This window comes from Peromyscus californicus, unplaced genomic scaffold (genome assembly GCF_007827085.1).
Source record: "Peromyscus californicus insignis strain IS unplaced genomic scaffold, ASM782708v3 Scaffold_2__1_contigs__length_46816999, whole genome shotgun sequence".
NCBI classification, from domain to species: domain Eukaryota; kingdom Metazoa; phylum Chordata; class Mammalia; order Rodentia; family Cricetidae; genus Peromyscus; species Peromyscus californicus.
Window position 1 is genome coordinate 21,206,713 of NW_026294540.1, and position 16,561 is coordinate 21,223,273.

Here is a 16,561-nt window from a genome sequence, read left to right on the forward strand (position 1 = left end):
TCTGTTCCTGTAATAAAATACCCTGATAAATAGCAAGTTAGGGTAGGAAGGGTTTATTTGGCCTATAAATTAGGGTCACAGTCCATCACTGAAGGGGAGTCAAGGCACAGACGCAGTCACATCATATCTACAGTCAAGAGCAAAGAGAATAAATACATCTTCCCTTGCTTGCTTGTCTCAGCTATCCAGGTTTCAGGACCCTTTGCCTAGAGAACGATGCCTCCTACAATGGGCTGGACCTTCCTTCATCAATTAAAAATCAAGACAATCCTCCACAGGCATATCCATAGGCCAACCTAATCTAGAAAGTTCCTCATTAAGACTCTTGCCTGGGCGAGTCTACTCTGTGTATCAAGTTGCCAGTTAAAACTAACCAGCAGAGCCGGGCGGTGGTGGCGCACGCCTTTAATCCCAGCACTCGGGAGGCAGAGCCAGGCGGATCTCTGTGAGTTCGAGGCCAACCTGGACTACCAAGTGAGTTCCAGGAAAGGCGCAAAGCTACACAGAGAAACCCTGTCTCGAAAAACCAAAAAAAAAAAAAAAAAAAAAAACCTAACCAGCAGAATACATTCCTCGGCAACCTGACATACAAATATGTCACTTTAAGCCATAACTTTCTATGTGCTTGTTCCCCAAAGTCTAGTGCTAATATCATAGTATAAAATACTGTCCATCACATTTCTCAAGAACCCATCTCTCTGCTTTCAACCTTGTAGGTGCTCTCTTACTTTGTAAACATAATTAGCCCCCATGATTCTGTAACCATGGAGCCTACCCAGCTTGAACTGAAGTAATTTAAAAAAAGTAGATCCTTTTTCCTTAAACAGTATAGTGTAATAACTATTTACATAATACTTAGATTCTATTTCATGTGATTTTAGAAACTAGAGATGATTAGGCATATAGGAGAGGACTGCTAAAATGTTACACACAAATACATGCAAAGAAAATCTTTCCTTCTTTTGAAACCAATTCTCACTCTGTAGCCAAGACTAGCTAGGCTTGAACTCCCAGGAATCCTCGTACATCACTACCCACTCCAGTTCCATTTCTGCTGCAGTGATAAAAGACCCTTTACTAAAGCAACTCAAGGGAGACAAAGGCCTATCTGTCTCACACTTCCAAGTTACAGTCCATCAATGCAGGGAAGTCAAGGCAGGGACTCAAGCAACCAGTCACATCATTCCCACAACCAAGAGCAGAGAGAAAATGAATGCATGGATTCTTATTTGCTTAATCTGAGCTAGCTTTCTCTCTTACATGGTCAGGATCAACTTCCTAGGGAATAGCACCACTCTTGGTGGGCTGGACATCAATTAACAATACAAGTCTCTTATACAAATGCCCCTAGGACAGCATGATCTGGACAATTTCTCAATTGGCATGATCTTCCCAGGTGATCCTTGGGTGTGACTTGGCTTTTTAAACTTGGCTTTTAAAATGAATATCACCACCACTATGCCCAGCTCTACACCATGTATATAAAGATAAAACCCAAGGGGTGAAGTATCTCAGAACCAATCCCCTGGTGTGGCTAAGAGTCAAATATATTGACTAAAGAGCAAGACAAGGATAAACAATGCTGTCATCAAGCCAGTGTTTCTTTAAGATTTAACATTAGCACTGAAGAGTGGGTCAGATCCGGTGTAAAGAATATGGATCCTAAATTCAGAACATGTGCAGAAAGAAGCCAGTGACTACTAGACACTAGAAAAGGTGAATGGTATGTAAACAACCAATAAAGGGTTACAATTATCTGGAGCTCCATCCCCTCCACTATCCCTTTCCCCAGCTCTTCAGCCCACTCCTATTCTTTCATGTCTTTCTGTCTCTATTTCATTATCCATGTTTTTCTGGCTCATTTCTTTAATCTGGAACACAAAGGCCTGTAAATTTCATCAATGTTCTCTGGACTCAGATCCTATAACATGGGCTGTCCACTGACTGAAGAGAAACTGGCAAACGCCTTGTTACTGTTGAGGTTCGAGCTCTGGCTAGCTGACAAGGGCCACGGGTATCTCATTGTGTATTAGACAGGAACCTGGTGTCCTCCAACAGAACTTACCATTTTAACCATGGACTGCCAAATGGTCTCATTGGATTATGATCTCCCTTCAATATGGATTCAAGGGAGAGAGGAGAAATGAGAGACTGTGGTACATGCAAGAAACACCTGAGAGACATCAACACTGTAGATTCCATGATCATAAACCCATTCTTGGGGCTGGGGAGACAGCTCCGTGGGTAAAGCGCTTGCCACACAAGCATGAGGATCTGCATTCAAATTCCTAGGACCCATGTGAAGCCAGACACTGTAGTGCATGTCTATAAAAACAATGCTATTACTGCCCAGCAAGAGGGGAGGCAGACAGGCAGATCTCTGGAAGCCAGATATCTTGGTGTGCTCATCATTGAATAAGAAATCCCGTGGAAGGTGAAGACAGAGACTAGAGGTTGTCTTTGACCTCCACACACGTTATGGTATGTACATGACTGCACTTACACACATGCACACACGCATGTACACACGCACGCTTCTAACAATACCATTTCTATTTTGAAATGCTCCAATAGCCACACATCACAGAAAGTTTTTTCAAAGAGAAAACATCAAAGACACAACTTTTAGAGCCTTCCCAGGTTACTACTGGCCAGCAAAGCAGGGTCAAGTTGTTTTGAAGTGCATGCTGGGTAGGGCCTGGGCTCCACTAATCTAGCAACAGGCACTTCAGACCCGAAACCAAACTCTTTCTGCAGCCGTGCCGAGATAAAAATAGCTAAAAATTTGGAGTCTGAAAAGACGGCAGTATTTTTTACAAGTATAAAATGAAATAGCGTCATTGCTTTTTGTAGATATAGTCTGGGTGGGGAAATAGTCTATGTTCTTAAAGGGATGGTCGTAAAATTCCTTCCTGAAAAGATCACCAGTTTAGGACAAGAAAGAACTCTGGAGACTGGCCCCAGGGGAAGTCAAGAGCATATGGATTTGCTAACCAAGTGTGAAAGGATCTGGCTGAACCAGCCTGGCGTGGGTTGGCTGGAAAGTCTATTTGAGGCTGCTCAGGCAAGCCTGTTCTGCCCCACTCTGCAGGCACTCTAAGAAAGAGACGTGCAGGGGCTGCAATCAGCCCAACCCCAGATAGCTTCTTCTCTCTTCCAGTTTGTTCTTCAATATCATCCCTTAGTAGGGTCCTTCCTGACCACCAATGTCCCAGCCTCTACCCAAACACCCATTCTTACCATTTCATTCTTTTAAGATTGAGTTTATTATTTGTGTGTGTGTGTGTGTGTGTGTGTGTGTGTGTGTGTGTGTGTGTGTCTGTGTCTGTGTCTGTGCACCAGCTCTATGCCCACAGTTGCCACAAGAGGGCACTGGATCCCTGAATCTGGAGTCACAGAGGTTGTCTAGTCCCAAAGTGGGTGTTGGGAACTGAAGCAGTGTACACTCTTAACTGCTGGGCCATCTCTCCAGCTTCCAAACCCCTTCCTCAAACTCATGCTCTTTCCCAGAATACTCAGTAACCTTCCTTTGGATAATTTTCCCCCTATTTGTTACTATCTGTGTATTTAATTACTTGATATCTAGCCAGATTGTCATCATGACATCAGATACTTCTGACTAATTCAGGTCTCAGACTAACGAGTAGCTAGCTTTCTTATATAGCCGAGGACCACCTGCATAGGTGTGGCATCGCCCACAATGGACTGGGCCCTCCTACATCAATTCATACTCAAGACAATCTGTCACAGACACGACAACAGACCAACCTCACCTGATACCCTCAACGGAGACTCCCCTCTCAGATGATTCTAGGCTGCTAAGTTGACAGAGCTAAGTCTGGTATGTTAATGACATACTTTCCTGCCACTGAGGAAAGAGACAGCATAGTCACAGAGGAGTTTCTTCCAGTGTGTAAGCATCTTATGAATAAGGAAGCCACATCTGTCCTCAGAGTAAGGAATGAAACTTCCTCAGGGCAGGGCAGGGCAGGGCAGGATGCAGGATGTTCTCAAGCTGGCAGGCTATTTTAAGACCAGAAGAGCTTAGGGCACAGAAAGAGGTCTGCACCCAGGCTGGAGTGGGGGAGGCACCCACTCCTGGTGTTGAGCAAAAGCCAGGGTACAGACAAGATGAGCATCCACTCATTCAATGCTCCAGTGGCAGCTGTATCACGCTCCACCCACACTGGCAATTATCTTCTCCCCTGGACATCAGTTCAGACAGGAAATCGTACATAGGGGTTGCGCTGTGATGTCCAGGTGACAGGATGACATCCTACCTCTGAGGAGGGCTGTGTGTGCAACTTTATTTAGAGCTAGTCTTTGCAGCTGTAATCAAGTTAACAGGAGATCATTTAGGCTGGCCTCTTCCAGTGAGACTGGCATCCTGATGAGAAGATTTGTTCTCTTTCCTGTTACTATGAGGAAATGCCATAACCAAAAGCAACTTAAAAAAGAAAGGGTTTATTTTGGCTATTTGTTTCATAGGGATAGAGTCCATCATGGTGGAGACGGCATGGCAGGACGGTCAACAGGAAGCTGGCTGATCACATTTTCATCCACACACAGGAAGCAGAGGGACAGAACAGGAAGTGGGGTAAGACTATATATATATATACGTCTCAAAGCACATTCCTAGTGAAGTATGTCTTCCAGCAAAGTTGCACCTCCTCAAGGCTCTATAACCTCCCCAAACAGCGCCACCTGCTGGGGAACAAGTGTTCAAACACATGAGCCTATGGGGACATTTCTCATTTAAATGACCACAGAAGAGGAGATATAAGGATATGGGGAGTGACATGTGACTGTAGGAGCAGACAAGGGAGGGATACTGCTGCAACACAGGGATACAAAGAATTTGGTGGTCACCAACTGGAGCCTGGAAGAAGATGGGACGGAGTCTCATTGTAGCTCACAGAGGAAGTATATCACTCTCCATTATAATTACTCTCATGTCACTTTTATTAGACCATAGACCCATGCGATATTACCATGATCACAATTTAAAGGGGGAGGCCTGGATTCAAGAAGGACAACCAGCTAGGTCTAGTGGCATGCCTGCCACTCTAGCCACTAAAGAGACAAAGAGCATCCTGGGCTACATGGTGAGTTCAAGGCCAGCCTGAGCTACATAGTGAGTTCAAACCAGCCTGGGCTACACAGGAAGTTCAAGGCCCACCTGGGCTACCTAATGAGATGCGGTCTCACAATTTAAAACGTAAAAAGAGTGCTAAGAACTTAACTGACTAATATAATACCGGGAGAAGTCTCCATTCTAAGCACAAATAGCCTTGGTCTCCCTAAGGACCTTTGGCAACTGGGAACTGTATATACAGCTTCTCTTCTCACCGTGACAATACCTGACAGGCACCGCAAAGGAGGAAAGGCTCATGGCTCGCACATTAGTCCACCGTGGTGGCAGGAAGGGGGGGTCTGCTCACATTCTAGAGGACTAGGAAGAAACCTTAGATGGTGTCTAGGGAGGCCCATTATGTCCAAGGCTCACCCCCAGTGACCTAGGCTCCTTGTCCTAAAGGTCCCACAGCCTTCCAGATAGCGCCGCCAGCTGGTGACCAAGTGTTCAGAGACATGAGAATGTGTTCAATGACATTTCACATTCACAACATGACACACATCGACCCTCTTAGTGTCTCAGGAAGGAAAGAAAGGAGGGAACGTATTTCTCACACAAGCACTTCTCCATGGGCCAAAGGATGGAACACCAGAGATGGATCTGGTTGGCTTTCCTGAGAGGTATCAAATACCCAAGTGGACGCTTGGGCATTCATCTGTTTTGTGGAGGAAGCTCTGGAATTTTAAACAGTTGGATTAGAAGTCCCTCGGGGTGTGAGCCCACCATACCACCCAGATCATTTTTGAAGGTGTATACTCTCCAGCAGATTGAGGGCTGCAGGGAAAAGCACAGAACGTTCGTTTCTCCTTGTGGTGTGGTATTTGACATGCTTACACTAACAGAAAATAAAACAGTTTTATCCAACACAGAACAGAAACACTCTGAGCAGAATTTCCAATTTCTCTAGGAAAATAGTGAAAAATGATAAGAACACATCAGGATTCCACCTTCTAGTCTCCTGGCCCAGAAACACAGGTATAAATCTTCACTCCGTCATTGAAGTCTTGAGTGGAGAGAATGGTATAAATTCAAGTTCACGTTTACAGGGAATCAAATTATTGCTTTATTCCCAGGGAGATGAATAAGAGTGACAGAGTTTCTGGAGTTGTAAAAATAGATGGATGCTTCTTATAAAATAACTCACAGACGTCCGCGATCATTTATGATCGAATCTGGCAGGCCAGGGAGTGGGCGAGTGAAATTCCAAACAGAATAACCCACATAATTTTCCAGCGGTGGAGTAAATGGTGTGGCTATTATGATAACACATTCTGGCAGAGCAAATGTATCTCCTCTTAATAGAAATACATTAGGCGCCATTTATAAAAATATCAACAGAGCAGTTCTGTTTCTTGAACTATAGCCTAGACATAAACATCACACAATTTATGGATGAGGAAATCCAATTTCATGCCATCTCAAACACATTTTTGTTTATTACATAACTACAGTTCTCATATACAAGAGAGTGTGTGACATGAACTGTGTGTGTGTTGGGGGGGGGGCATGGTACATGCCTTCCAATGTACATAAAGATTGCTGTAGGGATGGGAGGAACCCTTGAGTGAGTAAAATCCTGAGTGAATGTGTGTTGTTGACCTGGGATTAACCCTGTCAAGGACCCCAATGCCTCAAACCCATGGAGGAATGGCAAAGCCTTTTCCCCAAGGGTGAGGCTGTTCTGGTCAGTGTGTGGATGCTGATAGCATGTATAGAGAATACTCACATTAGCTTTCTCTTCTCAGTTATCCACAGCCTGAAGACTGCTCCCACTGAGGCTAGCTAGACCTGCCTCCTTGTTCTGCTGTACAGCATAAGCTCCACCTCCCTGTGTACCTGCATGCAATAACCCGCCTCCCTGTTCAACTCTATCCAATAAACGGGTAGAGTTTCCTGGGTGCTGTCGTTTTTTTCCAGCAGAGAGCCCAGTCTACCAGACCCCAGCGTTTCTGTGTTTCTGTCTGTCTGTCAGTCATTTCTTCACTTCCTCACCACCCTAGTCAGGTCCGGGTCTCCGAAGCCGTCGGATATGGCAGACTGCCAACACCCTTTCTATTACAAATGGGATTGTTTTAGGAGATAAGATTTTTATCCAACCCTGAGTATCTACATAGATCAATGGTTTTCCACCTTCCTAATGCGGTGACCCTTTAATATGTGTTCTGGTGATCCCCCTGCAACCATAAAGTTATTTTATTGCTACTTTATAACTGCAATTTTGCCACTGTTATGAATCATAATGTAAATATCGGCTATGCAGGGTATCTCATATGGGACCCCATGAAAGGGGTCATGACTGACAGGTTGAGAACCACCGTACTAGATGATGACATCACTGTCTATCAGCAGTGTTGCTATTGTTGCCCCAAGAGTGAAAAGATGAGTAGGTCAAGCAGTTGATGGGAAGCATTATGGAGGTCTGAGGCTTCTTGGACAATCACTCGATGTCTGTCTGCCTCACTGTTGCCATCTGTAAAATGACCAAAGTCATGGGTATCTCAGAAGCACCAGAGCCTGTACTGTCTGGAAAGTGCCACAGGTTAGTGCTGATCAAGGGGACTTTTGCATGTTTGCATTCATGCATGCGAGCATTCGTGTGTGTGTGTGTGTGTGTGTGTGTGTGTGTGTGTGTGTGTGTGCGCCTACATGTGGAGGCCAGAGAAGTCAACATCAAGTGGCATTCCTCAGGCACCATCCACCTTGTTCTGTGTGAGATGGAGTGTCTCACTGGCCCAGAGGTCACCCACTAGGGCTAGGCCGGCTAGCAGGCACGCCCCATTGGTCTTCTCGCCCCTGACTCCTGAGTGGTGAGATTACAGGCGTGTATCACCATGCTTGTCTTAAAAATTGCAAACTTAGAAGACAGGATTGATGGTTTCTTACAACACTAAACAGGCATCTTCTTAATACCTTAATGCCTAGGGTGTTCAATCTCTAGGCATTTATTTGAGCAAAATCAAAACATGCATCCCAAGAAAAGGTTTTTAGGGGAATCCTCATAATAATTCCAATTGGAAATGACCCAATCATTCTTCAGCAGGGAAATGCAAACACATGGCCACCTTGTATTCTCACAATGAATTCTTCCTTCTCAGCAATTGGAAGAATGAGGCACTTAGGGCCTGTTGGGATGGCTCAGTGGGTAAGGGTGACTGTCAAGCAAGTCTGGCCATCTGAGTTCTATCCTCCAAACCCACACAAATGTGAGAAGAGAGAACTGACCCCCAAAACTTGTACACATACACTCACTTCACACACACACACACACACACACACACACACACACACACACGACAATAATAAATTAAACCACAGCAAAATAGATTGAAGTTGGGTATTATGGTGGCACACCCCTTTAATCCTAGCACTCAGGAAGCAGAGGGAGGTGGATTTCTGTGCATTTGAAGCTAGCCTGGTCCACAAAGTGAGAGTCTGACTTAAAAAAAAAAATAGAGCTGTTGATTTACGCAGCAACAACATGGAAGAATCTCAGAAACTCGACTTTAGCTGAATGTGGCTAGCCACAATACAGCCAGAACACTCTGATGCCATTTTCATGGGGTTCTGGCATCTTCTTCACCCACAGAGTATCAGAACATTGCAGCCTAGATGGAAGGGTCTTGGGAAGCAGAAAGAACTGATGAGCCAAAGGAGGCTCTTCCCAGGCAGATTATGTTCAATGTCACATTGGGAGATGATTGTAAAGGTTTATGCAAATGTGGGAACCCTCCACTTAAGAATGACAATCACTATGGTTTTATTATATGAAATTATGCCTCCATAAAAATACATATAGGATGGGAAAATGACTATAATGGATTTAGACACATAAAAAGTATATTTAAAAAATTTTGACACCATCCTACCAGGGAAATAAAATGACCTCTTTGGTCAATTTTAGAAGTTGCCATGGCACTAACATTTCTCTAAAAATGTTTAGGTATAAAGAAGGAATGAGCATTTCCCCAGCTATTCTGGCGTGAAGTGTGAGTTTCAGCTACGCAAACAGCTGAAGAGGAAAGCTTTCTGATGAAGAATTACAGCTTTGAAATGGAGGACGGATGCAGATTGTTAAAAAAAAGAAAATCACCATTTCCCAGGCACTAATGAAATAATGGATGTATGGGAAGATGCTGGTACTGCGGACATCGTTAATTAGATGAAAGGTTGATGGGGAATTCTATAATGGATCAGTCAAGCTGACAACACCGGAGTCCGCACTGAATCTTAACAGCACTAAAACAGGACAACAGGCATTGTGCTAGCTCTACTAACGTGTGTGGCAGGAAGAGCACACACACCACCACCTACGGTTTGCTGGCAAGGGAGAGAGAGAAGGAGAGAGAGGGAGGAAGGAACAGAAGAAGTGAAGAAAGGAGGGAGGAAGGAAGAGGGGAAATGAAGGGAGAAATGGGAAGAAAGGAAGAGAGAAGAAAGAGTAAGAAAGGAAGGCAGGAGGTAGGGTAAAGAGCAAGAGAGGGGGCATGAGAAGGAGAGAGGGAGAGAAGAATAAGAGAGAGAAGGCAGGGAGGATGAATGCAGTAAAGAGCTGTGGTGGTCTGAATAAGAATGCCCCCTCGCCGGGCGGTGGTGGCGCACGCCTTTAATCCCAGCACTTGGGAGGCAGAGTCAGGCGGATCTCTGTGAGTTCGAGGCCAGCCTGGACTACCAAGTGAGTTCCAGGAAAGGCGCAAAGCTACACAGAGAAACCCTGTCTCGAAAAAAAAAAAACCAAAAAAAAAAAAAAAAAGAATGCCCCCTCATAGGCTCATATATTTGAATGCTTAGTTGGTTTTCTCAAGGAATGGCACTACTTGAGAAGGATCAGGAGGGTGTGGCCTTACTGGAGTAGGTGTAGCCTTGTTGGAGAAAGTGTGCCACTAAGGGTGGGTTCTGAGGTTTCAAAACCCAAGCCAGACCCAGTGTCTCTCTTCTTGTAGCCTGTACAACCTTCAGCTACTTCTCCAGCACTCTGTCTGCCTCTGTGCCTCCATGCCTCTGCCATGATGACAATGGACTAAACCACTGAAACTGTAAGCCAGCCCCAACTAAATGCTTTGTTTTAAAGAGTTGTGGTAGTCATGATGTCTCTTCGCAGCAACAGAACAGAGACTAAGACAAGAGCAAAGTGAGAAGGTGGGGGAGAGGGGGACAGGGATGCAATGGAAGTGAAGGAAGGAAGCAGAGAAAAAGGGAGGGAGGGAGAGATGGAAAGAATGACTACAATCAACTTTCTGCATCTAAGTGCTTGGGACATGGCTCAGGGGTAGAGTTTTTATGATTGACTTCTGGCATATAAGGAAGATAGAGAAGCAGAAACAGAGGCAGCAAGCAAAAACCCTTCTCCAATTCTTACATCTTCTTACAATTTACAGACAGTAGAGAGTAGTCTCAAGTTAAAGGTGCCAAGGGGAATCGATTTTTCCATATCCAGCTTGTGCAAAACTTTATAAGACAAATGACTGCTTCTTTAAACATAGGAAAGATAAATGGAACTCGAGAGATGATTCAGTGCTTATACAGAGGACCCAAGTCTGGTTCCCAGCATGCATGCTGGTATCTCACAACCACCCATAACTCCAGCTCCAGGGGGCCTAACGCCCTCTCCTGGCATCCACACCACCTGCACTCACATGCATGTACCCCTACACAAACACATGATTAAAAATAACTCTTCAAAAAAGATCAGGGAAGAGATTAAAAGATAGATGAACAATATGTAATCATATGGGGAAGAGATTAAAAGATACTTAAGAGACATCAAGGAAGTGTGATGTGTAGGCAGGCCTTGTTTGAAGTCTTATTTGAACAAACCAAGTGTTAAAACAATGTGCCTTTTGAGAAAATGTGACAGCATTTTGAGAAATATTTTGTGAAAATAAGAATATCAAATTTTGTTAAGTGTCATGTGACATCAAGTCTATTATGTTTTAATGAAGTCTTTATATGTTAGCAGAGAGCCAAAAGTAGTTTTAGGCTCATGTCTGGGAATTTGCTTTTAAAACACGAGGAAGTTACTAGAAAAAAAAGATCCCAGACACATAGCAAAATGTTGACATTGATTTAAGTTGAGTAATTCATGCATTTGGATTCATTATATTGTTCTATTGTTTTTAGTGCATTTCAAATTTCCCTAAGAAAGTGTTGAATGAAAAGAAAGGAAATGGGGACTGGAGTGATGGCTCAGTGGATAAGAGCTCTTCCAAAGGACCTGGGTTCAATTCCCAACACCCACATGGCAGCTCACAACTGTCTGTAACTCAAGTTCCAGTGGATCTGACTCCATCACACAGACATATATGCAAGCCAAATACTAACACACATAGAAATTATATAAATAAATAAATAAAAATTACAAAAAGGAAAGGAAAGGAAAGGAAAAGAAAGGTAAGGGAAGGAAAGAAGGAAATGGCCAAGTGGCGGTGGCGCACACGTTTAGTCCTAGTACTCAGGAGGCAGAGACAGGTGGATCTCTGTGAGTTCGAGGCCAGCCTGGTCTACAGAGTGAGATCCAGGACAGCCAGGACTACACTGAGAAACCTTGTCTTGAAAAACAAAAACAAAACAAACAAAAAAGATTAAAAAGAAAAGAAAATAAACTCAAATATAAATTCTTCATTTCAAAATTTATCTTGAAGGGTAAGAGAAAATTAAGAAACAAAGCAATCTAGATCCACTTATTCAGACAGGGTAGATAGAATACCCAACTGGGATAGAATTTAACTGTAGGGGCCAGTGTGATGGCTCAGCACATAGAGGTGCTTGCTGCCAAGGCTGACGACCTGAGTTTGATCTCTGGGACCCATGTGATGGAAGGAGAGGAGCAAACCTCTGCAAGTTGTCTTCTGACCTCCACACACGTCACAACTCACATACACATGACAATAAATAAATAATAAAGTCTACCTCTACAAAGTGTAGACATTCTACCCTAAGAGCATCCATTTTATTCTACAAGTGAGCTCCATTTCAATTTGTCTTCTGGAAGTTCTCTTGAGGCAGGGTGGTTGTTTGGTGTGTATGGGTGTGTATTACAAGTACACAGCATGCACACACACACACACACACACACACACACACACACACACACACACACATATGGTGGCTTGAATATGAATTCTCTGCCAAGGCCCATGAGACAGAACACTGAGTCCCCGGCTGGAGGTGGTGGTGGAGAGGGTTCTTGAGGTTCATGAAAAAAGGAAAATGATATAGTAAAGTTCATTTTCTGGTAGTCTGAAAGTGACTGTTTCTCTCTGTCTCCCTTTGGGGCCAACTGCAAGTCAAGCCTCAGTGATATTATTGTATTGTAGAAAATCAGTATATTGTTACACCTTTTCTCTGGAAACTAACTAATACAGTGGAAAAACCAAATAACATCTGATTTCACCTTATTTAAAAGTAATATGTCTCTTCTTTCCTTGGAGATCTTTTCTCTCTTAAGAATTGGACATTTGGGCTGGTGAGATGGTTCATTCAGTAGGTAAAGGCGTGCCTCCATGCCTAACAACCTGAGTTCCATTCCCAGAACCCCACAGGGTGGAAGGAGAGAACCAACTCCTGTAAGTTGTCCTCTAACCTACACATACATACACACACACACACACACACACACGCACGCACGCGCACACACACATGCATCCACACAAAGACATATATATGCATAGACACCCCCCACATACATACAAGAAATATACACACACAAATATAATAAGAAAAGGATTTAGATGCTATTGTCATATGCTTTGATGGTAGTTTCTGATTAACATTACCCAGAAAACCCCCAAACTTTCGAGTTCTGATCTCATTTCCTTTCCCAGTCCTGAGTGGTTTGTGGTTTCGGTTGCCTGTGACCTTGTCCCTCCATCGATTGTTCTGGTCCTAGGCAGCGGGCTGCTTTGCATGGAAGTGCCCTCTCAGGAGCCAGCCCTGCTTCTTTATCTTTCTGAACCACAGAGAAACGTCCTGTGCTGATGCCTCTTACACACTGAGGATGGGATTAAGAGGGAGCAGAAGATTTCATAGGATGCTTAGAAAGATCTCAGAAGGACTTGTCTCTCCCGGTGGAAATAACCAACTTCGAAGAAAAGAGTGTTCGCGTACCAAACATTTCTGTGAAGTGTAGAAGGCAGAGCACATCAGACATCAAAACACCCAACTGGCCTGGGGAGTCAATGCTATGTCTTTTCTTCTTAATTTATTTCCGAGGTATGCACATGCCACGGCACACGCGTGATGGCCAGAGGACAACATACGGGGGCTGTTCCGTGTGGATTCTCCTGTGCGGATTCTGGAGGTCAAACTCGGGCTGTCAGGCGCAGGGGTCACCTTCACCAACTGTGCCATCCTGCCAACCCTCTGTGTCATTTTATAGGTGAAATCACATACACACGTGAATGTTTCCAATGAGTGAAAATTGCATTTGTGTGTATACAGTTCTCCACTACGTTCTCTCCCCTTACTTCCCTCTCTCTGCCTCTTTTTTTCTTCCTTTCTTCCTCCCTCCTTTCCTTATTTCCTCCTTTCTTCACTTCCTTCCTATGTCTTGCCCTTTCTTCTTTGCAATACAAGCTCTCCCTGGAGCCTAGGCTGGCCGTGAGCTCATAACCTTCCCAGCTCAGCCTTCCAAGTGCCAGGATGACAGGCATGTACCACAGATCTGGTTGAATGGGAATCGATTTCTCAGTATTACATTTATCATTTAGCTAGTTTTTGCTCCACGCTGTATAAACCCCAAATATAACCTAAAAAAAACCCAAAAAACAAAAAACAAAGTAGTATACATACATTTCTTTCACTTAAAAGGAAGCCCTGGTGTATCAGTTACTTTTTGTTGCTGTGATAAAAATACCTGATATAAGCCTGGCTCACAAGATTAAAGATTGGAGTCTAGATCCCCAGAAACCCATGTAAATGCCAGGTGGGCATGGAGGACCATCGGTAATTCCAGCCTTGAGAGGAGGCAGCAGAGGATCCGCAGAGCAAGCGAGCTAGCAATACTAGTCATGTTGGTGAGCTCTAGGTTTGCTTGGGAGCTCCTGCCTCTATGAATAAGGTAGAAAAGTGATAGAAGATGATTCTATACATGAACCTGGGACTGCCATGTGCACACACATACAAAAAAATGTATGCTACACACATGCACATGCATGAAAATGAAAAAAAAACCCTGAGTGTATAATTTAAGAAAGGAAAGATTGGCTTATTTATGTATAGTTATCATGTGTCCATTACACACACACCAAAAAAGTGTAATGAGTGGCAGCAAATTTGCCTGGCATGCAAAGGCCCTGGGTTCCATGTCTAGTTCCACAAACAAGCAAAACTCTCTTAATTTTCTAAGACAGTGTTCTGTGGGGGCCAAATGACCCTTTCACAGGGGTTGCCTAAGACAAAACAACACAGATATTTACATTATGTTTTATAACAGTAGCAAAATCATAGTTATGAGGTAACAATGAAAAGAATTTTCTGGTTGGGGGTCACCACAACATGAGGAACACTACTAAAGGGTCACAGCATCAGGAAGGTTGAAAATCACTGATCTAAGAGACTAGCTCTTAAATTCATCTCTCCCTAGCAGCAACTCCTTAGATGCAGGTCTGTTAATTAGATTGATAGTACTGATCATTTCACACTGTACATCTATCATAATATCACAAACCGAACAGCTTTAAAATATACAGCTTTTATACATCCAGGATAGCCCAGTGAAACTGTTCGATAAATCTACGAGTCAAAAGAAAAGGGGAAAGGAAATGTGTCTGTAAGGGTGGGCAGAGGAGCATCGCTCTAATGAACTTTAGCAATAAGCTTTGCTGTCCCTGAGAACAGCCTGAATTAGCCTCAACTATGGTGGGCCCCTTTTGTCCCTGGTGACCCCTCCAGCTACACATCTATTTCTGCAAGGACAGTGCTTCACCCCCAATCCCACACTTTCTCCCCTGATGTAACCTCTTATCCTTCACTGTCACTGTCAAATGGATGTTCCAATCATTCTTGTATTCAAGGAAAAATGAAGAGGCGCTGGAGGCATGGATCAGTAAGTGGTAAGACCACTTGTGTAAGCATGAAGACCTGAGTTCAAATCCCTAGCACCTGTGTAGAAAGCTGGCCATTGCTGTAACCCCAGCACTGTAGGAAGACAGGAGAACTGCTGGGGCTTGCTGGCCTAGTCTAGCCGTCTGCTCAGTGAGGGACCCTGTCGCAAGGGAGTAAGGTAGAGAGTTGTTTCAGTTGCATTTCTGTTGCTATGACAAATACCTTGACCAAAATCGGTATCGAGAAGGAAGGGTTCATGTGGTCAAGTCAAGAACTTAAGCAGCCGGTCACATCGCATCCACGGTCAAGAGCAGAGAGAGGACAAATACACCCTTCCTTCCTTGCTCGCTTTCAGCTCTCTTATACTGTCCAGGATCCCTTGCCTAAGGAATAGTGCCTCCCACAATGGACTGGGTTTTCCTTCATCACTTAACAATAGGTAACAATCCTCTACAGACAAGCCCACAGGCCAACCTTATCTAGAAAACTCCTCATAAAGTCTCTCCCCAGGTGACTCTAGGTTGTATTCAAGTTGACAGCTTAAATTAACCACAACACCATCAAAAATACCTAGGGCAGAAACTTTAATTCAAGAGACTAGTTTTGAGAAGAAATTAAATGCAAAACAAAGCACAAGACTCTCTACTTAACACCCAGAGCAGGTCACTAAAGCATGAGATACACTGGTCAGTCTTTAGAGAAGAAAAGCCCAAGTCATCTGCACCCAAGAAGCAGTGATGTCTCTGCTTACATATCTCCACTGGAATGGGCTGGGATAAACCAATATCACTTGATAGGTATAAGAAGCTTTGAACATACCTCAAAAATGAAGTTCACATCACAAATCAGGAGGAAGAGATGCCAAATTACCCACCTTGATTCCAAGTTCAATATTCTCTCCTCCGTACACATCCATCCCAGGGTCCAGCAGACCAATTTCACCAAAGAATTTCCTGTTGACCACAAATGAGCAGCCAATCATGGCTGGTGTCCTATGGGAGAAAGAAAGAAGCAAGACTATCAGCGCATAGGCAGGTGATGTCTTTTTTTTCAGACACTTGTAAGGTGTGCAAGGATTTCTGCTCTAGTCCTCTTTGAGTCCTCAATTTCCCCACTCCCCATCTCTTCATAAGGTTGCCTTTTAGCTGCAGGAGAACAGGGAGTGTAAGCATCAGGGGATATCCCAGATCCCTGATAAACAGGGTAAAGGCTGCTCTCATGTATGGTGTGGTGTCTACCATGTAGAGAGAGGTTCTCACTGCACTCCTGGAACAGCAGAGTGACTCTATAGAAGTCCAGAGGCTGTCTCAATAAATTTCAATGTGAGCAACAGTTTTAATCTGCTCTACCCCAGGAAGCAGAAGGGACTGATGGAACTTGAAGCAT

General features: G+C 44.0%; 1 protein-coding gene across 1 annotated transcript in view; it reads right to left on the reverse strand.

The window, feature by feature from the left end:
- Positions 1-16,561, reverse strand: part of Galnt17 (polypeptide N-acetylgalactosaminyltransferase 17) — a 442,332-nt gene that overhangs the window by 66,710 nt on the left and 359,061 nt on the right. Inside the window, exon 6 of the mRNA XM_052755584.1 lies at positions 16,050-16,167. Within this exon, the coding sequence (XP_052611544.1) occupies positions 16,050-16,167 (118 nt within the window). The remainder of the gene's footprint in view (positions 1-16,049; positions 16,168-16,561) is intronic.